This window comes from Mytilus trossulus, chromosome 6 (genome assembly GCF_036588685.1).
Source record: "Mytilus trossulus isolate FHL-02 chromosome 6, PNRI_Mtr1.1.1.hap1, whole genome shotgun sequence".
In the NCBI taxonomy this organism is placed as follows: Eukaryota; Metazoa; Mollusca; class Bivalvia; order Mytilida; family Mytilidae; genus Mytilus; species Mytilus trossulus.
Genome location: NC_086378.1, coordinates 60,476,900 through 60,503,233, shown reverse-complemented (window position 1 = coordinate 60,503,233; position 26,334 = coordinate 60,476,900). Strand labels below are relative to the sequence as shown.

The 26,334-nt window shown below is 31.6% G+C and overlaps 2 protein-coding genes across 2 annotated transcripts; both read right to left on the bottom strand.

Annotated features, from left to right (window-relative positions):
- Positions 1–3,958: 3,958 nt before the first annotated feature.
- Positions 3,959–10,249, bottom strand: LOC134722865 (uncharacterized). Its single transcript, XM_063586497.1, has 5 exons — positions 10,239–10,249; positions 7,653–9,816; positions 5,966–6,007; positions 5,137–5,326; positions 3,959–3,972 (listed from the first exon to the last, which is right to left on the bottom strand). The coding sequence occupies exons 1-5, from the start codon at positions 10,247–10,249 to the stop codon at positions 3,959–3,961; spliced, it is 2,421 nt and encodes an 806-aa protein (XP_063442567.1).
- Positions 10,250–24,631: 14,382 nt separating this feature from the next.
- LOC134723601 (uncharacterized) lies at positions 24,632–26,113 on the bottom strand. Its single transcript, XM_063587166.1, has 2 exons — positions 26,066–26,113; positions 24,632–25,220 (listed from the first exon to the last, which is right to left on the bottom strand). Exon 2 carries the CDS (start codon positions 25,200–25,202, stop codon positions 24,852–24,854), a length of 351 nt encoding a protein of 116 aa, XP_063443236.1. The 5' UTR covers positions 25,203–25,220; positions 26,066–26,113; the 3' UTR covers positions 24,632–24,851.
- Between the last annotated feature and the right edge of the window lie 221 nt (positions 26,114–26,334).

Genomic DNA, 26,334 nt, shown 5'->3' with positions numbered 1-26,334 from the left:
CGCCTCAATACGCTCGGCGAATAGATTTTGATTCACTTTTAAAACAGGCTAATTACAATGAATTACGGCCCTCTAAAATAAAATCACACTTATATAAAACTTGTATTTGTTGAACGTTTTAGAATTATGTAGTTAATTAATTGAAATGATATGAGCAGTTCCAATAGTTTTTCAAACAGACGCTTACAAAATCCACGAATCCTGCGAAGTGTCGTAAAGTTGGAGATTTTATCATTGTTTACCGAAAAGCCCGTTAAAAATACTGTTCTGTATATACCATGTATATTTGATAATTGAAAAGAATATAATTAAGTTATCAAATTAGTCTTTCTCTTACTTTTGATTGAATACAAATGTATTCGTATTTTTTCTTTACCCATACATTTCTTTCTGATTGTTTTGTAGGTTGTCTGCTCGACGTCCAGTGGCAAATAGTCCTTACATACTCATATCGCTTTACATTATTTGTAACGAAACATGTCAAATATATAACATTGAATTAGTTATTCATAACATAAAACAATGGTACTAGTATATATAAAAAAGGATAACAACAGTGATTGTTTTGACAAACTTTTTATTTTTTTGAATTCGACATTTTGAACAACAACAAAAAAAAATATATACATTGTAATCACTACATCATATATACATGTAATATAACACAACACTCAAATATGTTATTATTTTACAGTAAAACTCGTCATTCCAAAATACATAAATTTAATTTTTTGAATTCGACATTTTGAACAACAACAAAAAAAAAAATATACAATTGTAATCACTACATTATATTTAAGAATTGAATGCTTCTTTTTGTAAATTTATTGGGTGGTAAAAACGTTGACCGAAGTACATTTTGTATGAAGCGCGGAAGCGCTTCATTCTAAAAATGTACGCACGGTCAACGCTTTTACAACCCTATAAAGTTTCAAAAAGAAGTATTCAATACTTATAATTACATTTTTTTTTTAGCTAAAATCATGAAAACACGATTTTTATCCAGTTTTATTTAATTCACCTGTGCACTTTTTTGTGGGACCTCGTGTCATCATGCATGATAAATGTTATTGTCTGATGCAATTGTTTACGGAATAACATGTTAGCCAATCAGAATAAACGTATTATAATGAAACTTACATCTAATGTAATTATATACAAAAAAAAGTCATGTAATATAACAAAACACTCAAATACATTTTTTGTATGTTATTATTTTACAGTAAAAATCGTCATTCCAAAATATGCATAAATGTATAATCAATAAAACACAACGATAAGCTACATTATGTACATTTACAATATACGATCATGTTACTATATGTTGATGTATCCTGCAGTTCTTTATTGCCATTATTCGCAATTTGAAGAAAACAAATATTATTGAAGGGAGTTCGCTTCTCTGTTACAAAATAATTAGCTTTTCAAAACACTAGTTTATATTGATAGGGGATTAATAAAGGAATCAAAAGAGCAAAACAAATCTTATAGGTCAATGAGCTTGTTTTCGAGATATTAGCCATTGAAATGTTGGCGGAAACATGTTCTCTCTAAACAGTTATCATAGCTTTATCCTTTGATGTTTATACAAAACTTTATAAAACTCTTATTGAACCCGTGCTATGACATGGAGCCGGCTTATGGGGACACAACAACTGGAGAGAAGTTCAAACAATTCAGAACAAGGCATGTAGACTTTTTACGGGGAGCTCATTAAATGCTTCGAATATAGCGGTTTTAGGTGATATGGGTTTTTAAACAACAAAATCAGCTGAACTGTTAGAAACATACCGTTTTTTAAAGAGTGCGATATACTTATGACTATAGAATTACACACAAGGTCCATATGTGGGGTATGAATATTTCTCGATCGTGGGACAAGAAATGTTTTGCCATAGCTCATAAACTTGGTTTAAATGGTATCATTGAAAGCCAATATTCCAACAGACATAAAATGTACAATATTAAAACAAAATTGTATGAAATCGAAAAACAAGAGTGGGTTGAAAAATTGTATCAAGATTGAAATGAACCAAATGGTAACAAGTTACGTACTTATAGACTTATAATAAACATGTATTAGAAACAAGTTCATATCTCAAAAATGTAAATGATAGACAACATAGACGTATTTTATCTAATTTCAGAAGTGGGTCTCTACCTTTAGCTATATATAGAGACAGGTCGTTACACCAAGCCACAAACTCTTCTTAATGACAGAAAATGTAAATATTGTACAGTTGCTTGTGTAGAAGACGAAAAATATTTTTTAATGCATTGTGAATTTTATGCAGATCTGCGATATGATTTTTTTTTTGAAAGCAAGTGCAATTAACCCAATTTTTACGATTTTAATCATGACGACAAATTTATTTTTCTGATGTCAAATGATTGTATACAACCCTTTTTAGCAAAATCTTTATATTTTATGTTTAATCGCAGAAAATATTGTGTATAACAGTATGTATTTTGTTTTTTTAATGTAATTTAAAAGTTTTATTTATTTATTTGTAATGCATGTTAGAATAAGTTTTAAAGCAAAAGTGTCTCATAAGTCAGTCATGGCTAGATACCGATATTTTAACTTTGATTAAACATTTTATTTGTATTTTCATACTTATATTATGATGTATGATATTGTTCTGTATTGGTATGTGACACTATAATAAATTATTCTGTCTGTCTGTCTGTCTGTCTTTATCATTGACAAGTTAAAGTTCTAAAAATATATAAAAATAATCAAATAGAATTTTAAAGATCATGGCTTATAATTATACATGTAAAAGATATATAAATGAGAAATAGGGGCCAATGGGCATTGTTTAATGCATTCTAATTGATAAACCAGAGACTTACGAAAAATCTAACACAAATTCCAAAACATGACAAGTGAACATCTTTAAAGCTTGCTGTAAAGAACCTACCTTTCTGTTTTTATATTGACAGTGCACATCTGAGAATAAAAAGCTTCAAGTGTATTTTCAACAAAATGAAAGCAAAGCTCATTCAATTAATTACTTACTCAAAGAAAGGTTAATATGATTATCAAATTAGTCAGTTAATCACTTAGTCGAAAGAAGGTAAGTAGATTCAGATTCAGATTCAATATTTATCAAAGTAATACATTCCAATAAACATATACAACATTGCGTATAACATAAAATATTGGATAACATATATAAAACATATGGTATATTAAAACTAAAAGTAAAATACCATTAGCTTAAAAATACTTAAACATATACAAGTGCCATTCTATTAAGAATTATGAGAGACTAATAATAAAGGATTCATTATATACAATGCTTTACATAATTATAAAACTACATAATTATGTGTATGAAAATCAACATCAGCTATATAAAAATTCAAAAAATGTTCTTCTACATAAAGTATTAAAGCAGGTTTTAGCAACTACCTGACATAGTTCTTCATTACTGAATAAAAATATAAGACATATTTTGTTTTAAATATACTCAGGACAATACTGAGATTTATATAGCTGATAAGTACGACGCTTGTTACCATTACTCTGTGACAATTTTTTTGTTAAATAATTATTAAATAAAACATAAGTATCTCTTACTAAGTTATCACTTACTGAAAACAAGATTAAAATGACTATCCAAGTGATTACTTACTCAAAGAAAAGTTAATATCATTATCAAAGTAATAACTTACTCAAAAGAAGGTATGAATCACCAACCAAGTTATCACTTACTGAAAAGAAGATCAAAATAACTGTCAAAGTGACCACTAACTCAAAGGAAGAATAACATCACAGACCAAGTACTCATGTTTTCAAAGGAAGGTCAGTATCACTGTAAGACGTAATCACTTACTCAAAAACATGTTAATACCACTAACCAAGTAATCACTTACTTAAAAAAGATAATGAATATCACTAACCAAATAACAATGAATAATCACTTAATCAAAGTAACATTACTATTACTAATTAGTAATCACTTTCTGAAAGGAAAATGTATATCACAAACCAAATAATCACTTACTCAGAGGAAGTTTAATAACACTAACCATGTAATATATTACTCAAATGAAAGTTAATATCACTAACCAAGTAATCAAATACTCAACGGAAGATTAATACATCAAACAAAGTAATCAATTACTCAATTGAGGGTGTATATCACCAAACCTCTTCCAGAGCTTTTTTCCTTTCTGGGTTTGGCAATATGTTTTTTGCCTTGTGACACTTTAAAGATTTTAATTTTATTCTTTTTTTTTTTTTAATTTTGATTTTAAATTTCTTAACTATCCAATTATCCGATATTGTTTATTAAAATTGTTTGTCAGATGTGTAGATTAGTAACAGAAACCCATGAACTTACGTTTTCTTATTTTCGGTATGTATTTCACTCCGTAGAGATGATTCAAAAGTGTTTCTTGACCTCTGAAATGCTTTCTGTTTACTCTTGGAGGAAATAAACAGGTTCCTATACATGTTAAATACTTGTTTGTTACACATATATGCCAAAAATAAATAAAGACCTTGGAATGAATTCAGAAACGAAACTGCCACTGAAAAGTAAGATAAGGTAAAGAACGAATCTGCAATTTGAAAAATCCACGAGCCTCCAGTCAATATGAAAATTCTTAGATACACAGTAAAATCTATTCTATTTTGTTTGAAGGTTTTAGAGGATAACACATGGGTTGCGGTATATATACCATATGACGCTAAAATAAAAAAGACCACGTTGACAAAACAAATCAGAGTTATAGGAGCAATAAATGTGCAAATGACACCCATCCTGTTCGAAATGAAACATATTTTCCCGCCATAACCATATGTGTCATTGTCCCAAAGGGTATTGGACAAAAGGACATTAATTCCAACAATAAACAGTGGAACACCGTATGAGTATATTAGATTGCAAATTAAAACTTTGATCTCCCTATTCTGATCGGCAATTCGGATTGAGGAGGTTTTTCTAAATGTACGATACATGTGAAATGAACAGACATTCAAACAACAGAAGCTAGACAACCAGAAAAAATGGATGCACGCACCAAGAACTTCACATTGAGCTTTGTCATTGGTTTCATCTATACCAAATTGTAGAAACCCGAACGAAAAGAACAGAACAAAAGTAAGATTCATTTTGTTTTTACCTGGCAGTGTTCTTAATTTCGGAAACAAACAGTAAGTCGTAAATGTAAAGGTCAAAGCCACAAGGGATAAAACAGTACAGTATAACATGATTTGTTGTATTACAGATCTAGAGGACTTTGTTTGTCTATTGATTCTTTCGAGTAGTGCCTGAAACCTACTAAGACAGATTCTAGTATTGTTTGAACTACTCTGAAAGAAGTCATAATATTTCAAATAGATATTATGACGAGTAAGCTTAATTTGATGTCCATCATGATAAGATTTAAATTCATTGTCTTTTAACTGGATTTGTGGACACTCTAGTAGGTTGGAGACTTGTTGGTGAATGTGTTTTTCTGTCTCTTTAACTTGATTTACCTCATACAAAGTACAGTTATTGTCATCAGTTTTTGAATTCGGCTGAAGTGTTTGAAGATTCAAAGCCTTCTCGTCAAAATTAAAGACACATTCTGATGAACAATACTGATCGTTTAAACATCGAAAGTTCAAAAATAGTTTTAACTTCATAAATCTAATTAACCGTTCTTCCATTGCTGCTCTGTTGACGCGAAACAGACTAAATATCTTCATAAAGATTGACACGTGGAGGTTCCCGCTAGTCCATACATCCTTACCATTGCATGGCCTATTTGCTGACAACACAGTCGTTTCAATGCTAAAGGAGAAGTCCAGCAAATCATTAAGATGGTTTACAATCTTACGCTGCAAAATTTGCATTAATTCTAAAGGTGAGTCAACGTTCGCCGATAAGGACATGTCTAATCCTACGGAAATGTTATAACCCAAATTGGTTGTAAAGGGAATTAACGGAATACATGTTTCGTTTACCAGTAATCTTCCTGGAAAGCAGAGAATATTTCGACACATATCCTGAAAATAAAGAAATAACATGAAGATAATGTCTAATAAAAAATCAGACAGGTAAAACAAAATCAGTTTTATCAATTATGAATGAATTAATAAATGCATACATTGATGATTACTTTCAGTAGAAATTGATTTTAGTCATAAAATCTTGTTTTACCAACCAGTTCTTTAAAATCAGGATTATCTATAGGAATTATATATTATTGCAGTCAAACAAACAAGACAACGTACAAACAATGACATATACACTGGTTGACCCCTACGTCCGAAAATTGTCTAGATTGGGTGGTATTTGTGAACCAGTACGTTAAGAATCAAACGTATTTTGACGTGTCAACCTTGTAAAAGGCTGGGTTCATTTTCATTTCAATATGTTTCCGTCCTGAATATTTTTTTTATCACATATTTGCTTTGAATACCTTAGGTTTTGCATATGCAATAACCTCGAAATTGCCCGGGGAAAAAGAGTATTTTGATATTGTGTCCTGATTCCAAATGACGTGACGTCATTGTGTTGTAATTGAACTTTTTCTCCTCTCTGCAAAACTTAAATATGTGATGAATAGATTATAACATGTCTTTTCCATATTGGCCCTTGTATCAACCCTCGACCCATATCGGCCCTCGGCTAAAGCATGGAGACCGATATGAGAGTCGCGGGATGATACAAGGGCCAATATGGAAAAGGGCTTTGCATAATCTATACATACAATTTATTTGAAACAGGTAGCTAAATAATGTATTATTCCGTCCATCATACTCTAAGGTATTGCAGCATTTTGTGGCCTTACTAAATATATATAATATGCCAATAAATATATTTTGTTTATATTTGCAATACATAACATATTATATCAAACACGAACGTTTTATATGATTCTTTAATTTGACGGTCGCCGATGGCAGTCAGCAGGGTTAAAGAACATGGGTTCAAGAACGCCAGTTGTTCAATCTGCTAGTCAAATGCGTTTTGCTAAAATATTCTTTTTAGTTTTTTTTTTGTAACATGTTATTGTGCTGTATTTAGACTCCTCTAAAAAGATATTTGTTTTTCATCACACGTTTAATAATTGCGGTGTTTCCCAACCACCGTGTCGATGATCAAATGTTTCTACCATAGGTACATGTAATATTGCTTTAGCCGTATTTGTCACAGCTTGTCGATTTTTAATTTTCATCCATTTTGTATTTGCTTTACCCTTCCAACTGACAGTCGCTTGTCTCGTGTAATCAAAATATAACTTCCGGTGTAACAATCTATTAGCCTAGTATTTTTATTTGGTAATAAATTATACTTGCTGACTTCAAATATGTTAATTGACTTTTCTAAATGGAAAGAAGTTAGTAAATAAAACCACCGTATAGAGGGTCTAGATGGGACACATCGTTTTTATATTATTATATTATTTACATTTTTTTAAATTCTTCATTTGTTTGTCCATTTTTCGGTATTGTTTATATTTCAGTACCCCATTATGCTTTATTCTTCTTTTTTGTGTGCCTATTTTCCCCATTCTTAACTTATTGCCCTTTATTCTTTTTCTTTTTTTAGCCTATTATCCCAATTCTTTACTTATTGCCCTTTATTTTTGCAGTTTATGACCATTGTTCTGTAAAACTCGTCTAGATCCTTCTAAATAGTACTTACTAGCTGGCTATCAAACATCTGATCTGTTCTGCATTTCTGAGTTGAAGACGGTACATCGTTACCAGTAGTAACAGCAGACAATGAAAACAAATTTCGAAAGATCGGGATTGGTGAAACGCTAGCGATAACATCACATAATGGATCAATCGTATAACTAGTATTGTAAACTTTAGAATTTTCGTTGCACATTTTACAGAATATATTTTTGTAAGGCATATGGTAGGCAACAGTTGGTAAGCGCAAACAGTTTTGTTTGATTTGTTCTTCATGTTTGTCCCAACCACCCGTTACATTGCAACTGTCTATTAAAGTTAACGATACATTTGTGTTAGTTTGATAAATAGCACAGAAAATATTCGAGAAGTTCTGCAAAGCGGAATTGTTCATCTTATGATAGTAATCTATGTCATACGGGGGTGTATTATAATTTTCACATGCCCATCCAATTTCATGATTTTTAATAATATTGCTAACACGTTTTTCCAGAACTACATTGTTTGTACAGCTTTTCTGACAGTCAGTATTTTCATATGACAAATTACAGTTGGAGTAAAGTAGGAGCTCTAATAATTCTGACAAGGAACTTTGATATGGAATAGGTAGGCTGGCCTTACACACTAACTTCCAATCCAAAGGTTCAAATTCAGAGATAGTGAACTTATTCATTGACTTTGAATTATCTGTGAAATGCCGGCAAAGTCCACAAAATATGTTCTTAAACTTAGGATGAGGTGGATGTTCACTTCTAACTGGAGTAGAATACCAAACCTTTCCATTAGAGTCGTCTGATAAACATTTGTCTGCCAAAGGGCCATAGCCATTTGCTACATTTTCACAACCGTCGTATGCTACAAAATTTCCACTGTCCGTGCTTATGCATGTTGTGGAGTGTCGAAATACTCTGTCGATACAGCAAGGGTGTGTAATGTTAAAATGACAATATTCACCACACGAACATCTGCCATCTGGTTTTATAAGGTCAGATATGTTGGTACAAAAGTCGCTATTACCTGTGGTTGAAAAGAACTGTTTATAAATGTCTCCCATGTCATTATGTTCTCCTTGGATATAACTTTGAGTTGTGGAAATGTTATACAGTTCCATTTGATTGAAATCGTCTGCTAGGAAACGATATTTGAATTTATACATAAAATGTGTCATATTTATAAATGCTTCTGTTATTTGACCCATTAATACATTATCTTTAAATTTTGTTTCAGCGTTCGTATTAAATGCAACGTTGCAGGAATAGCAGTACGTATTTTTAAATGGATAAGTCGTAGGTGTATAATCCAAATTTGCACAAGCATGTATAAATCTATCATCAAATTTGTCCCAAAGACCTGTGATGTTGCAGTGTGAAATGACAGGACCAAGAATGACTGGAGGGTTGCAGATATAGCAAAATACATTCCGAAATATTCTATAAAGGCGATCGTAGTTTTTACATGCCCAATCAATACTCGGGTCATATGTCTTCCATGTTCCACTGACATTGCAGGAGGATATAATTCCGTATTTATAAAGATTAGTATGGAATCCTCTGACATACATTCCATTTGGTGAACTACCAGCCTTGCATCTCTTTTCACGTGCTGCTTGTAATACTTCATCGTAAGACGATATGAAATTAAAATCGAAAAATGATGGACAGGACGTAGAGAATACCCAATTTTCTACTTTAGAATCATTATAACAATCAGCACAATACTTATTTTTATATGTGTATAGTGTATCTTTTGAAGTGACTGGTAAGAGTTGCGTTTGCTCCGAGAATGTGTGAGATCCCTCGCATTTTTGTTTAACAAAAGCATCGGCACTTTCTGGACAAACGGCTCTCATAACAAAAGAATCTTCCTCCTTTGCATCGAAGTCTTTGTCAAATGATGAAACGAACGTTGTATTTATACTTTCGAAGTTAAGAGAAAGGTAAACATCCAGACAACAAAGTCCAAAAAGAATACAATACGGTTCGCAGACACAAGATGGGCAAATATGTTGATGGTGTGACGTATCAGGTAGACTGTGATCATGATGATTACAAAACTGTTGTCCACATGTAAGTGTATATACATCTAAAAGCGTGGAGATATTTATAGAACTACGTACTGCTGATACTGTTGCGGCTGAACCAAGTACCAACAGAACACATAGAAGATTCATTCTACAAAAATAAAATGTTAAAAAGTATAGTAAGTGTACCAGTCTCTTTCTAATTTAAACAACGTTTACTCTTAAAATAAAATAAAAGATGTGGTACGATAGCCAATGCGACAACTCTGTACAAGAGACTAAAATGACACAGAAATTAACAACTGTACGTCACCGTACGGCCTAAAATAATGAGCAAAGTCCATACTGCATATTTCACCATGATAGGCCCCGAAATGACAATGTAAAACAGTTCGAACGAGAAAACTCACGGTCTTATTTATATAAAAAATGAACAAAAAACAAACATTTAACACATAAACAAACAAAAACTACTGAATTACTTACTAATAACCTTTTGAGAATAAATGAAACACTGTAACTAATACGTTTTAATATTGACTATGCATAAGCTTTTTTTTTTTTTTATCTTACCTCCTATACATTTTTAAGAATATGATTGGTTCGAGGCGTCCGCGTGGAGACCGTTTATATTCAATTTTAGGTTAGTAGGGAGATGACATGGTTGTAGAGTTACGACTTTTGCACTTTTTGATTGTTTAAATGTATTGAAAGTTCTGTTTAATATTATTGTATCAATGTTGTTGATATTAAATTGTTATTGTTGACATGATTTTTTGTGTGCAAACCATCGAAATTAGGTTCTTAAAATTGAAGACTAGAACACTTTAATATAAATATAAGAAGATGTAGTATGATTGCAAATAAAGACAACGGTAGTCTAAGTGCAACAAATAAAGATAGTCGGTAGGATAAATTAGTTACATAGTGTGTATTTTAAGTAATACGAAATATACTCTCTAGTTTGAATTGTTTTACATTTGTCATTTGGGGGCCTTTTAGAGCTTAATATGCCGTATGGGCTGTACTGTGAACTACATGTTTACTTGTTACTTTCTGTGTCATTTGGTCCTTTGTGGAGAGTTTGCTCATTGGCAATCATAACACATCTTCATTTTATATGTATAATTGTTTAATTTAAAAAAAAAATATGAGTGGAATAATACGCTTGTTAAACATAGGATACCTCATCCTAATTCTACGGTTTTGTTATTTATAAAGCCCGTAAATAAAGACAATATCCAAGTAAACCAACTAATCCTTGTTGAATAAACTTGTTCTTAAAAGTTATCAATTTAACACAGTAGCAAAATTCTAACTATTGTTAGTATCGGTAATAACATGATTTTGTTCTGAAAATTAAAAGATAACTAAATATAAATATTGCTGTATACAGTTTTTGTTTACTTATATTTTAGCATTGAACAATATCATTCGTTTGTTAGGCTGTTTATGACTTCTTTTCACTCAATCGTACCGACCCTTTAAATTAAGGTCAACGAACAGTAAATACAATAAAATAGGCTATCACACAGATTTTGGTATAATTTTGCATATAACGTTGGTTTGTTGAACTATAGTTACAAGAAATCGGAAAAATAATTAACAACATATAATAATTAAACAAGAATTTTAACATGATACTACACCGATGCCCAACTCACATTATCATTTTCTGTGCTTAGTGAAAAGTGAAATGGGGGAGTCAAAACCCTAATTTGGCATTGAAATATATGAAAGACCATATCATAGGGAACATGTATACTAAGTTTTAAAGATGATTGGACTTCAATTTCATCAAAAACTACCTCAACCAAAAACTTTAACCTGAAACTTGCACTTACATTTTCTATGTTTAGTGGACCATGCAATTGGGGTCAAAACTCTTAATTTGGCACTTCAATTAGAAGGATCATATCATAGGGAACATGTATACTAAGTTTCAAGTTGATTGGACTGAATTCGAAACTACCTCGACCAAAAACTTTAACCTGAAGCGGGACAGACGAACGTACGAACGAACGAACGAACCGACGCACAGAACCGAAAACATAGTGCCCCTCTATTGTCGTAGGTGGGGCATAATAATAATAATTATGATTGAACTTGATGACTTGAAAACAAATTTTAGAACGTTTTCCAACAATTTTATGTGTATTACTCACAAAGGTCCCCCTATTCTTAAAGAATTCAATTATATACTAGTATTTTTAAGGCGATATATACTGGTCAACAAAAGAAACGATACAAGACTTTTTTTTCAAATTAAAAATAAAGTTTTCATTCATTGGACCAATATTGAAGGTAGTAATACTTAATCATTATGGAAATATAAATCCGCTTAAAAAAAACTTTTTTTTTTGCTTTCGTTACGTTTTTTTGCGATTTTGTTTTTACAAAATTTACATAAAACGACAATTTTGAAAACTGAAGTTCCAACTAATGATGCCAACCTCTCATTTAAAGGTACAGACAGTGTTTGCCATCAAGTTGTTTTTTAAAAATCATACAGTTTCTTCGTTTATTTTTTTAGCCCCACGAGAAATCGTTAAAATGTATACATTATTAACTGACTTACCATAGACAGTATGTGTAAAGTGATATTTAAAAAGCGGTAACAATCTTAAAACTAATCCAAAAGGTTCCAAATTTACTGTGTGTTGTTTTCATTAAAAAAGCATCGATTTGAGACGAAAAAAAATAATTTTTTTTGTGCATTTTTTGAGATTTCAAAAACACTTTTTTTCCCAAAAAATTGAAAAAACAATATTTCAACCAATTATGTACAACATACACAGAACTTGATTAGCATATTGAATATTTTTAAACAAATTTGAAATTTTATTTTGTACTTAGAATAATATGTGTTGATTTTTTATTCTACTTTCCGCAAAACTAATTTGCAACATATGATTTTCATTATCACATGTGCATACATTGCAAATGAAAGTTTATTAAATTAGTGTATCTCATTTTATTTTATATTTAATACTTTTTGATAAATTTTATTTCAAAGTCGTGTATCGTTTCTTTTGTTGACTAGTATACAAAATACAAAAAAAATCAGTAATCATTTTAGTTTAAGGAACCAAAGTTGTATGCGACAATGGTAACAATCTGTGACATGTATTGAACGAAAGCTTATGTAAGAATTACTCTTATCGTTGCAGATAATTTTGGGGTCCGCTATAAAACCATGTTTTTTTCTCTCTAAAAATCGGTAAAGGTGACAGCCTTTAGCTTTGGTGTACCAGACTATGTGTCCAACGTAGAAAAAATCAATAGTTCAGTAAGGAAACATATAATTGCTTTATGTGGACTGTAAAAAAAATGAACATACATTTTTGGTTATTGTTCTATATTAGTAAGTAGTTGCATATACAGGTGTGGGGATATTCTTCACATATTGGACCCATTAGAAGTTGTGTTTCCACTTTCGATTTCGTCCAGGCAAAGTTAGAAAAAACTGTCTTTTTCTTACGTGTTCACATGGATCCTTACAGTTTGGCAACAAAAAAACAATATTATATAGGGTGAAAAAGGGGATTCTTCCGAATTTAACCAAATGTGCTTTATTTCATAGATTGTAAAGAAATTAACTCAAATATGAAGTTTAATAAATATTAAATGAAGATTGATAGAATCCTGGGCCTTACATATGATAACTCAGCATAAATTAACAGTTTACAGTATGCATAGTTTACTTAAAGTCCTTGATACAAAATTAATTCATGATATTTGCATATTTGTAAGTTAAATTGTTAAGAAGTGCTTATATTTACTCTTCACAGTCATTGACACTCATAGATCCTTCCTGAATATTATTTATGGGGTATTTTTGTCCTTTCGATAACCCAAAAGTAAGCCGCAACACCTAAATCTGTTTTTTTGTCACCACGTTATAATAAATACAAGCTAGAAAAACAAAAATATCTCAAGAAAACTTACAAGAGTGTGTTCTATACTGAATATGTACTAAATATTCCAAATTGCTAGAAACAGCAGAGTGATTTAGGAAATTTGAGGTCCCAGGGGCAAAAAACATAGAAAATTGCCTACTCCCTGGGTCTTAAAACAAATAATATAGCATGTAAATGCTATGATTTTATGATTTTAAAGTTCTTGATATAGAAAACAATAACTATGCTTGGAAGTTATGCAAAAATCAGATGTTAGCAGTCATCTCTACAACATTTTAAGAGAATTTATTTCTCAGACTGGTATCTGCATACAGACAACTTGCAAATATGGTTTTGTTTGAACACTTCTAGTATATATAGTAGCTAAATTGTGTCAGATATATGGTTACATATGATACTGTTGTGACAAGAATTCTAAATTAACCATTTGAGGCAGAAAATGTGTTCTTTAAGTGCCAGTCTGCCTAAGAATCAGGCAGTGATGAAAACATGACCAAAAACCCCCACACAATTTGACATTGATTTCAGTTCATAATATGTAGTTATGCACAAACATAACATTCATTTCTGTTTTCTGTTCTGGTAATAGAAGATACAATTTGGTTGAAATGCACTACAAATTAACAAATAAGGGGAGATAACTCTGTGTTTTGCTATCATTCTAACCAATATTCTAACCGAGTTATTTGATATTACCAGACACACACAAACGAAAGACTAATAATTTTTAACTCAGGATGATGGTTAGTATTAAATAGAATGATTAGGTGTTTTTTTTCTAATCATGTTTTTATTTTTACCTTAATTGCCTCATTCTTACAAAGACTGACACTTTAAAATTGACAAATAGGCATACAGTAAGATGTGGACTGGAGACAGAGGCTGGATTGGATACTTTATATAATCTTGAATGTTGTAATGATTAACTGCTAAACATTACATTTATAATATTCTGATATGCTTTCAATATGTTATCGAAAACAGTTTTTATCAGGTTCTAGGCATTTTTTATCAGAAAATTTGCAAATAGGGTAAGCTGGAAATAATTAAAGTCTTGTTTTCAAATTCTTTAAAAAAAATTGAAACAGGGGAGGGGGTATACAATGTATAGTAAAGAAAAACTTAGAGTATACACAGTGAATTTTTTAAGACTATAATTCTGATAAATGAGCATTAATGTGAGAAAAACTGATTTTAGAGAGTTTTCTATTTGATTAAATGTCTGTATAGGTTGCACTTTGTAAATACAGCTGTTGCTCAAAACACGCCTCTTTTGGGGAGTAATTGAATATTCATAGAAAATTAATTTTGTTTACATACTGGTTCCCAGTTATGCTCTCTGTGGTCTATATCGCAGAGAAGGAACTTGGGAATGTTACTTGTAAATAAACACGTGTATAGTGTTTACATTGAAATTTGTGGTAACCTTTCATTCCAGGTAGGGGTAGTTTAGAAAATTAGTGTAGGTTTAAACTCTGAGACGTTCAGGGCATATAAACGTTAAAAATATGTCGCACAGCCCTATATTTTGACCTTTGAAAAAAATTGTGGTGCATATGAATTTTCAATTCTAAGATAAGATTTTTTTCAAAACGTCATAGTAAAAGTGGTACAGTTTCAGCCGTAAAAGGAGTTCCTATGGAAATTGCATTGTCAATATTTACAGAAATGCAACCTAAAAGACTGTTACGAATTGGTTGAATATAAATATAGAAACTGGAAAAGCCAAAAAAAAAAGCCACAATAGGTCCGTGTGCTTGTTTTCGAGATATAACAATTGCACATTTAGCGGGAAATAATTCTCTCAAAATTTTTCATACCTTTAATATTGCCACCTTTTTTCTTTCAAAAACCATGACAAAATAAAAATGATTTTAAAGATTTTCAAAAATGACATCTTAATTATATGTTATCAAACTATTTAAAAAAAAGTAGAGGTAAGTGGGCATTTTCTTTAAATGATAAAACCAGAGGATTATGGTAGGAATTCAAAAACAAGAGGAGCAAAGATCATTTACGAACGATCCAAGAGTTGTTACGAGTTACCAAAAGCAGTTGACGCTTGATTATTAATTTTTACGAATAATAACGACGTAATTACGGCAAAATATACGATTTGTTACAAGTTTCATAGAGTTTTATAAATAATAAATGAAAAATAACGATTGAGCAAAAGCTAACACAGGAGCCGGGACCGAAACAAGTCAGCAAATAATTGATGATCTGAGCATAATGGAGTGATCCTGCGCTCAGTTAAAGGCTATCTAAGACTATGTAACAGATAACTACGATCAACTTTAGAGTATTGAACGATCTTAAAACGTGCATTGAACAAGCTTTTATCGGATTGTTACGAGTTTGTTATAGAATGTGTCTATTCACGAAAGCTTTTACGTGTTGTTATAGGTACGAGTTAGTTAGGAGTATATTTACGAGTCCTTTCTCAAAATATAAAGCAATACATTAAGAATACGTAACAAATATGTATATATTCGTAAAGTAGTCGAAACTACACGTAAAGTTGTTGTAATCTTCATAATATCCCGTGAAGCCATAGTAACACGATCCAAATGAATTTATTAACAACAAGTAATCACTTGCAATAATCCTTATTAAACGAAAACCTTAACATATTAGTTTTTTTCGAGCAATTTACTAATTATAATTGCATGCGAACGATTTACGATACTAACGGATTGATACGAGATATTTATGGAAAAATCAATCCGTGGACATTAGTAAGTAGATTGATTAGTACACGTTCTTAAGGGTGTCTGCGAATTGTTGCGAGTTGTGACTAGTTACATGTATTTACGTATGCCAGTGAGTTATTTACGGATGCATGCGATTGACTACGAGTTGGAGATCCCTAATGACTTGTAAGAAATTCTGTGTATATGAAGGGGCATAATAAAACAAAATTGAGATTTTAATGGAAAGGATATGTGCCAAAAAGGATATCATTAAGTTATCATTTAGCTATCATTTAGTTATCATTCCGCTCAGTCCTTAGTTTTCTTTGCATTTGTTTGACTTTTGATATATAATACACACGAGTTTGAATGTCCCTTTGGTATCTTTAGCCTGTCTTTCATCACGTGAAATTTCATTAAATTCTTCCCGATATTAGAAGGATTCTGCAGGTGAGAATCTGATTTGTACCAGAGCATCACTTTTTTGCCTTATTTGCAATGCGTTTATATATTTTAGAAAAATTTCATGCTGGACAGACACCAAAATAAACAGGTTTTCTATATATTCACATAAGCAGGCAAAAATGGTAAATTTGCTTTGTATATTTGTTCGACTGATTTTTCGGGAAACTAAAACGTAAGTCAATGAAATTCAAATGCTTTATTGTAAAACAACTTTTTTCTGCTACCTTAGAATTATAAAAAAATATACGTTAATTCACCAAAGGTAAATCGCTAACTGAATATGCAATATTAGGTCAATTTCAAACAAATATCAACTTTTCAGTCGAAACTAAGAAGGTTTAGGTTAACCGAGACGTTTAATAGTTTCGGTGTTGAATACATAATAAGTGACAGTTTTCTGACATTAAATTTACAATGATGTTTGTATTGGAGCTACAAATTTCTACACTTATATTTATGAGAAAGCTACACACCTTATTTAACATCCCTAAACCCCAGGTTGGGAGGAATGTTGCTACATAGAAATGGAAAGTTCACATTGAGAAACCTGAACTCACCTCTTTGTGTAAAGTTTCGTTTTCAACTGACATTCAATTGACATTCAATGTCAATTTCTAGATGTAGGTCAAGATAAGAGGCAGAACCAACTGTATCTGTTGTATCCGTTTTTTGGTCACCATACCAACCACATTTTAAATTATGTAGTGAGAGAAAAGCATCTGTATAGTGAAAAGTGAAGTAAAAATGTAATACTTACTTCTCTTCTGTCTTCCTATGGAGTTTCTGTATGTAGTCAGTTTCATTTGAAAAATATCCCAAAGTCGACAAGGAATGGAGCCCAGTTGGTTCCCAAGGGAATGACGATTGTTTTGTTGAAAAACATACCCTCCAAATGTGGCACATATGTTGTCAATCAAGAAATCAAGCAACTTGAAAATGTTACTTTCAGCGAATATTCTGTTTCAATCAGAGGGATGTTTTGAAAGAACGATTTATTCAACCCTAAGAAAAGACACTTGTATTTACGCTTGCTAATGTGTTCTATTAATTTATGCACGATGTACATTCTTTAAACGTTTTCAATACAAATGCAACAGATAACAAAGGGATCATTATCTAGCACTTTTCAGACATGAACAATTATAAACAGATTCTTTGCAATAGAAAATGAGAATTTTATTTATAAGTATAAGTTTTTACTTTACCTTCCGTATTCTGTTTGCTGGTCATCGATCTGTGATTTTATTCGAAGGGGAACACATTTAATATATATAGTGCCATAGCCCACGGAAATCGTGGTGGCATAATGGTATCCAATTTCAACTGCCAAAAGCAAATAATTAATTCGTTATCTGATATGCAATGGCTGAATTATAAATTAAAATCAATTCTAACAACAAAAACTTTGATATGGACAATAATACCAGTAATTTCCATTCTTATTTTAAGTAAACCTCCTTGTTTTTCTGATGGTTCATGGTATCCAATATAAGTAATGAAATATGATAAATGTTTTCCCCAACAACTAGCGAGACGGAATACAGACATGTATTTAAGGAAAATATATATCGATACTCCGTTCTGACAATATTCATGTCATAATTAGTAAATGAATTAAAATATGATACCATTTATATAATGAATGAGAGAAAATATGAGTACTACACTGATAAGGCATCTTCCGGAATTGGGAAACTAATATATTTGTATCTTTTAACATTGATGATATAAATAATGAAATCCGATATACATAAAATTTCTGCATCAATCTTATCTTCCATTTTTTTTTATGTTTGATAGGTATCCGATTTCAATGATCAAAGTACATTCAAAGTACATTCAAAGGCACTAACTAAAAGTGCATTTTTTCTAGCGAAAATTTTTTAAACGTTGTTTGCCGTTTGCTATAGTTTGTTAAACGTTACAACAGTAGAAATAAAGTTTATTGTCATTTCTTTGTCTTCATTAGATTAATTTTAAATAGCAGCACTGAACTAAAGCAAAGAATACACATAACAGAGGGACGAAAGATACCAAAGGGACAGCCAAACTCATAAATCTAATATACTTAAATTTGACTAATTGTTAATATTATTTTTAGTTATGATGATCAGGATTATACCTGTTTTTCTTTCGTCAGAATCCATCTTTTTATGTGGGTAAAATATGAATGGATATTTAATTAAATGTTAAAGTAAGAAAAAATGCCACGTTTTTACTAATAAGCGACGAACGAAAACATTAAACCCATGTAAGAAACAAATGATATAAAAGTTTGCTCGCTGAACTGTTTGTATGGGTGTTAAAAAGAAATGCACTCTAAACATTTGGACATTCATACAGACCTTCTTAAACACAAACTGACCACACGTACTTTATATTTACATATACAATGAATGCACGGTGAATGAACGATCCAAAAATTCATGGAAGATAAACATAAAATGGATGATGAAGACTGATGAACCCACGATACACGCACGGTGCATGATGAATGATGAACGCACGATACATACATAGTGAATGATGAACGCACAATACATTCATGGTGCATGATGAATGATGAACGCACGATACATGCATGGTGAATGATGAACCCACTATACACGCACGGTGCATGATGAATGATGAACGCACGATACATGCATGGTGAATGATGAACCCACTATACACGCACGGTGCATGATGAATGATGAACGCACGATACATGCATGTTGAATGATGAACGCACGATACATGCATGGTGAATGATGAACGCACGATACATGCATGGTGAATGATGAACGCACGATACATGCATTGTGAATGATGAACGCACGATACATGCATGGTGAATGATGAACCCACTATACACGCACGGTGCATGATGAATGATGAACGCACGATACATGCATGGTGAATGATGAACGCACGATACATGCATGGTGAATGATGAACGCACGATACATGCATGGTGAATGATGAACGCACGGTGAATGATTCATTGTGACGTTACGCGCGATGTTCGTACCACATTGCAAAAATTGACGTGTTCGGCAAGATACGGGTCTCAAAATTGCAATTTTGTTATTTGAAATAAATTTCTGTTGTACGCATTTTAAAATATAAGGTTTTTCAAAAGAAAAACGAAGAAAATAATTGTACAAACTATGTTTTATGTTATACTATACGACAAGCTTCAATTTAAAAAAAAAACCGGGATTTTTGAGGGTGTCCCGCGTAACTTGTTTCGTTTATTGTAACAACTGAACCATGATTTTATCTTAACCATTAAATATTTAAAAAAAAACGGATTTTTCCATTGTCTTACAGAAATGTTTCTTCAGTCATTTACCCAATATTTTATGATGTTATTATAATTCCATAGAAAAAATGCGTTCCATACAACTAAGGAATTTCTGTCCTACTGGGAATTTTTAGGGGGTTTACAGTTTTGAGAGTTCCCAAAAAATAATCTAGAATTGAAAAAAGTTAGAATTTTTATTTCTACGTCAATATTATTTTGCTTAATTTTCTAAATTTCTAGACAAATATCCTGTAAAATATAAAATAATGATTTAGTGGCGATTTTTCAAAGGCTTACAATGTTGTCGCACTTCCATTTTTTGGCATAAAAACGAACTTAACTCAAATTTCCGGCATTTTTTTGCTTATCTGTGCTCTGACAAAATCGATTTTCATGATTTTTCGAAATGTTATTTTTCTCAATTTTCCAAAAATCTAAAATACATCAATCACCTATAAATAATTTAAAATCACTGTCAATTTTTCGGAGTCTTACTAGAATGTCGCACTTGTGTAAAAACGACGTTTCAGACTCAATTTTGACGAGAACGTTACAAACCATTTTTCTGATTATTCAAAAGATTTTGAAAACGGTTAAAATTTATAACTTTTTCATATTCTACCACATGCCGTTGAATTTTGTATTAAAATAAATAGTTTTGACCGAAACCCTGCGATATTTAAACCTAAACCGATACGAAGTCTCATTATTGAAGAAAGCTAATATTCAGGTTTGTAGACACAACAAATCTTGATTCGGTTCAAAATTTTAAACCTACTCGTGGATACAAACTTCACATTAAGTTTTTACTCACAACCGGACAAGCTAATATATATTTTATGTTATTTATGCGACAAATGTATAATTAAGCATTATGAAATGTGTACAGTTTTACTGGTTAACCTAAAAACACAATTGCATGGTAGCAATGAGGTCGTGCCTTTATATATTGATATTTGACCTGATGGAAAACATACTAATGAAGAAGACACTGAATATGCAATCACTGACTTAATTGCAGAGAGAACTCTACTGTCCCTATAAACAGATGAAGAAAATACAAAGTACTATTTAATATGCGCATTTACTTGCCCTGAACTTTAAGAAATATGGAAAATGACGATTTTGCGGGGCGTTTCTTTTACAGAAAAAAAAATCTTTCATCGACCGTACTTCGAAGCATATTTGAATAGATCCAAATAAAATTGTCGTTTTAATTGATTAGACAAAAACCTAACAGCACGATACTCCAAGAAATAGTCGTTGTCATGCTTTCACAGCAGTTAGTCCAGTTAAGAGTTAATTCCCGATTTTAACCTACTCGTCCCGAAGCCGTCCGTTTGGACTCTCATACTAGACAAAATGGAACTTCAAGGTAGATTATGCAAAAAATGTTGCTATGACAAAATATGATTTATGATCAATACAGACATTAAAAAAAATTCAAAATTAACAAAAACTTATAGTTTCTAGTACATATCCTTAGGAATGTCATTGTCTCAAAGATGAAATAGAGATTGAAAATATATATGCAATATAAAGCAATACGCTCCAACAATTTAAGATACATTTATCAACCAAGCTCCAGATTCTTCATATCGTTTTTGTTATACTGTAACGCAAATAAACAGTGAAGGAATTAAAATAATTATTTAGTTATTGTTCCATGTACACAGCAATACAATTGAATGTATTGATCACAAACAAATAAACAAACACGCATTAATCATTTGTCAATAACATAAACGTTAGAAAGTTTAACTTTTTTAAAAGATAAGCTTGTTTACTGAAAAAGTCGTGACGTCGTGTTACACTTGTATGTACGAACATCGCGCGTAACGTCTAATTAAGGGCATACGATACAGTTTTGATCCTGTATTTACAAGTTCATGAAAATTTGCATAAAGGCTAGTTTTTACCTGATTAAATCAAATATGAAATTTTGTATATTTGCTCAAAATTCAGATTTGTGGCCGTAATTTCTTTTTCAAAAGAAAGACATAACTTTTTTGTTATAAAAGATAAATACAAATTGTTTTTTGTTAAATAATCGGTAATTTCTGTATTTTATAAAAAATATGCATTTTTATATTCAGAAATAACTCATATTTATCAAATGTTCATGAATTGAGGAAAACATGTCATTTTTTACTGCATGTTTATCAAAATTAAAAAAAATCCTCTATTTACAGTTTTATAAAATTTGGGTCACATAATTTCCCTGCAAAATGAAACAAAATGCCGTTTTGAAAAATAGGGGTCCATGAACTCGTTTTCAAATTAAATCAGTTTGAATGATGAAAATCAGTCGAAAAATGCATCTTTGCCCCATATGTCACACTTTGACGTCGCGAAAATAACAAATTACGTTAGCAACGTCATTACCTTCCCTGTAACTGTATCGTATGCCCTTAAATATTGAGGAATGAATGATAAGCACTTAAAACACGATTCGAAAAGACATATTATTAAGAATGGCATTTAAAATTGACATTTGTTAATAGTAATTAAAATGTATAAGGGTACATGTGCATGTACAATGTATACACATTTTAGATATCTCGCTTTCAGTGTTGATAAGTCGGCAATTTTACAAAACATTCAATGCCGCACTTACGATTAGATTAATTGTAGTAATTTTTTTAAGTGTATTTCCAATATCAATGAGTGTCGTCGAATTATAAAACTCATCGATTTTATTATTCAATCTATTATTAAATAAGATAAACAATTTATGTATTAATTGTTACATTGTCATAAAAGGCGCGTCATGTCATTTTTAAAAAGGGTTCCCAACCCAAGATAAATGTGTTTTAACCGTTTATTCCCTTTCAAAATCATTGATTGCCGAAAAGGGAGGATCCCACCACTGGACCTCAACCACTAATCCACGCATGAAATATTTGGTCGATTTATTTTTATATGTGGCAAATGTTGCTGGAGCATTTGCGTCCGTTTGCTTAGGGTAATGCTACTGTCATTGTCTTTTGCTAGGTGTGATATCACTAGATTAAGACCCTTTTGGGGTCGTGTGATGATTGAAGATGAACTGGTAAGTTCAGTTCTAGATTAGTCTAACTCAGTTTCAGGAATATGGAGCTTATTGTCTATACATAGCTTATCACGCACTAGAGAGACTTGTCTATTTTGTTGTTTAGCGTGTTTAAATATAGGATTGAGGTTCTTTTGCTTTTCTTCAATTTCATGAGGAAATTGTTCCAGTATTCCATAAGGTTTACCTTTAAGTTTTGTTGCATTTTCTTATACATATTCATATCTAGATGATATAGGAATATTGCAACGATTGGTGCTCTTCTGTTGTCTCCTTGTGTTCTTAACAGATGGACATTGCCGAATTCGATCCTGTAGTCGATCTCCAACTCATTGCACAAAAAACCCAAAGCAATAGCTCTTCATTATCTTCCCCCGATACTCTATGTAAGCCCTTAAAGATAAGATTGTTTTTCATTGACCTGTACTGCAGGTCAAGAATGGCTGCCTTTTGGGACTGTATTTCCTCCGATTTTATGACTGGTTGAACCCGCCAATGATTTTTCAATGCTTCTTAGTTCCTTATTCTTAAAACAATAGTATTATATAAGGTTCGGCTCCTTTCCCCTCTCCTTATTAACAAGAAACCACCCCTTTTAAAAAGTCATTAATCCACTTCTGATAAAACTACGCAAACCAAAAATGGGTTTTTGTGATTTATCTCTTCCGTTTAATAATATTTGTTTCATTAAGACAAATTAAACAATTTAGTTTATCAGGATCTGTTTTTAAATTTGATACCCTTATACAGATTTCAATAACGTCTTTACACTAAATCCATTGGATATTGGATGTGTACTGATTGATAAATTAGTCTTAGATGCATGATATTTTTTATTAGTTGTTAGTGACTTTAAATCAGCTGTCATTAACTGCGAGTACTTTCAAGTCTGTACTTAATGTCTTTTTGTTCTAGGGATGTACAAGTATCCTCTGTGTTTTTGCTGGATATATTTCTATTTGTATTCATCTGATTAGTTAAGCCTTTTTCAACTATTCTTATGATGAACTGTTACACCATTATCCTAAGCTAGGGGAGGTTTGGAATGGTGCTAACATGTTTAAACCCGCAACAATCTATATGTTTGTAGCAGTCCCAAGTCAGGAGCCTGTAATTCATTAGTTGTCGTTTGTTGCTGTGTTGCATATTTGTTTTTTTTTCATTTTTTTGTACATACATATTGTATGCCGTTAGTTTTCTCTCTCCTACTATGCATGTTCCCTTTGACAGCGTTTTTTTACGAGATTTCAACATGAGGAAATATCTGTACCGCATTAATGTATTTGTTGTAATTGTAAAACATGTTCTCCAAATATTGTTTTGTTTTCTGAAAAAGGACTTCACAAATAATCGAAACATAAAGAAGTATAGAAAATAACATTGTATAATAGACAAAACAAAAGAGCCAGTTGATTACAGAAGTGGCAGAGTTTAACTCAGTAATCAATAGTCCAATAGTTTACAAATATCACTTAATATAATCAAGAAGATAAATCGTTAACTAGACAACTTTTATATCTGAATTGAATATAGGTACAATTTAATTTCAATTTTACGTGAAGGAAAAAAAAAGTAATGAGACATTTAAAAACGAAATTATTTTCTCACTGTTTCGCCATTTTTACATCTAACTGTCATACATTTTCATTTCTTCAGGCTGGACGGTTGATATGAATGAGTTTCTTTAAATAAGACGAAACATTACATTTCACTTCTTGTGGAATTGTCGGTAATAAGAAATTGTTGATCTTTATTTACAGCATATGCAGTTTAATGTCCAATCTGCTGTGCATTTATGTTCTGTTCCTGGTTGGCCATCTCAAATGATTGTGGTTCCTGTCCATAGTATCCTTGTATTGGCATCTGATTTCCTTGTGAATGACCTGGGTTTTGTTGGTTATTTGTCATATTTCCCGGTTGTTGATCATAGTATCCTTGTATTGGCATCTGATTTCCTTGTGAATGACCTCGTTCTCGTTGGTTATTTGTCATATTTCCCGGTTGTTGACCATGATATCCTTGCATTTGGGGCATCCACATTTGATGGTATGCTTGCTGGTTCCCTGTATGTATTTGAGTGTTTCGCATGTTATGTATCATTCCAGAATGTGCTATGTTCATAAATATGACTTCTTGTTGCTGAAAAAATAGAATAACTACATAACTAATGCAAATTCACATTAGTCCCGAAAAAAGTTTAACTATTGCATTGTATGTGCGTTTGTAATATGCATGTTTAGCCACTGGTAAAAACTGTTGAGTGTTCGATACATGTCTGTCTTCGAATATTATTCAACAGGATTTAACATTGAGTAGCATGATGATTTTCAATTGTTATTAAATGATATGCTATGTTTACATTTCATGAGTAAACATTAACGTGGTATTGTTTCTTATATTGTGTTTTGATATATCAATGCATAATTTAACTGTCAACTTAAAGGTTACTAGAACACAACGATATCGCGGGTCCGTGACTGAAATATAGGACTTTCACTTGTTATTAGCCTGGATTGTTAGTATTCGTAATGTCATTTGATTGAGTCATGTTAATATAAGTTAGACAGCTTTCTCTGTTTTCAATTTTTTTTTATTAAACATGTCCTGGTTTCCTCACTACAGTATAGTAGCAGAAACGACAGTTGTTGGTATAGTAGCAGAAACAACATGTGACATATACATGGTACCATTGGTATAGTAAGAGAAACGACATGTGACATATACACTGTACATTGTACCATTGGTATAGTAGCATAAACGACATGTGACATATACATTGTACCATTGGTATCGGTATTGAATTTTACCCGGCACTTGTTGATTCTTGGTGAAACTTGATTTTATGAATTCAAAAACCAAAAGTGCTTGGAATGGTGTAACTTTTAATCAAAACCATTGTCATCAATTAGTAATTATAAAAGTTATTGTATATAATTCTTCGTTGTTTTAGTAATATAAACATTTATGAAAATAAATATGCTGACATTTCCCGCATTCAGCTGTGAGCAACAGCAGCAGTGTGCTGCAGAAACAATAGACCACTTTCGAGTTCATCCGTCACCGGAAAAAAACTCGTCAATCATACGCGCCATTATCACCGTCATCTGTGCGTTTAGGGGCGTCGTCACTTCCTTACAATGTTGAGCGAGTGGTTGGAAAATTATAATTATATATTGTACGAATTATTCGGCAAATTGAATTCTGAAAATAGACAATCAACAATGCTGTCATTAGGGAATTGTCAGTAAGTACC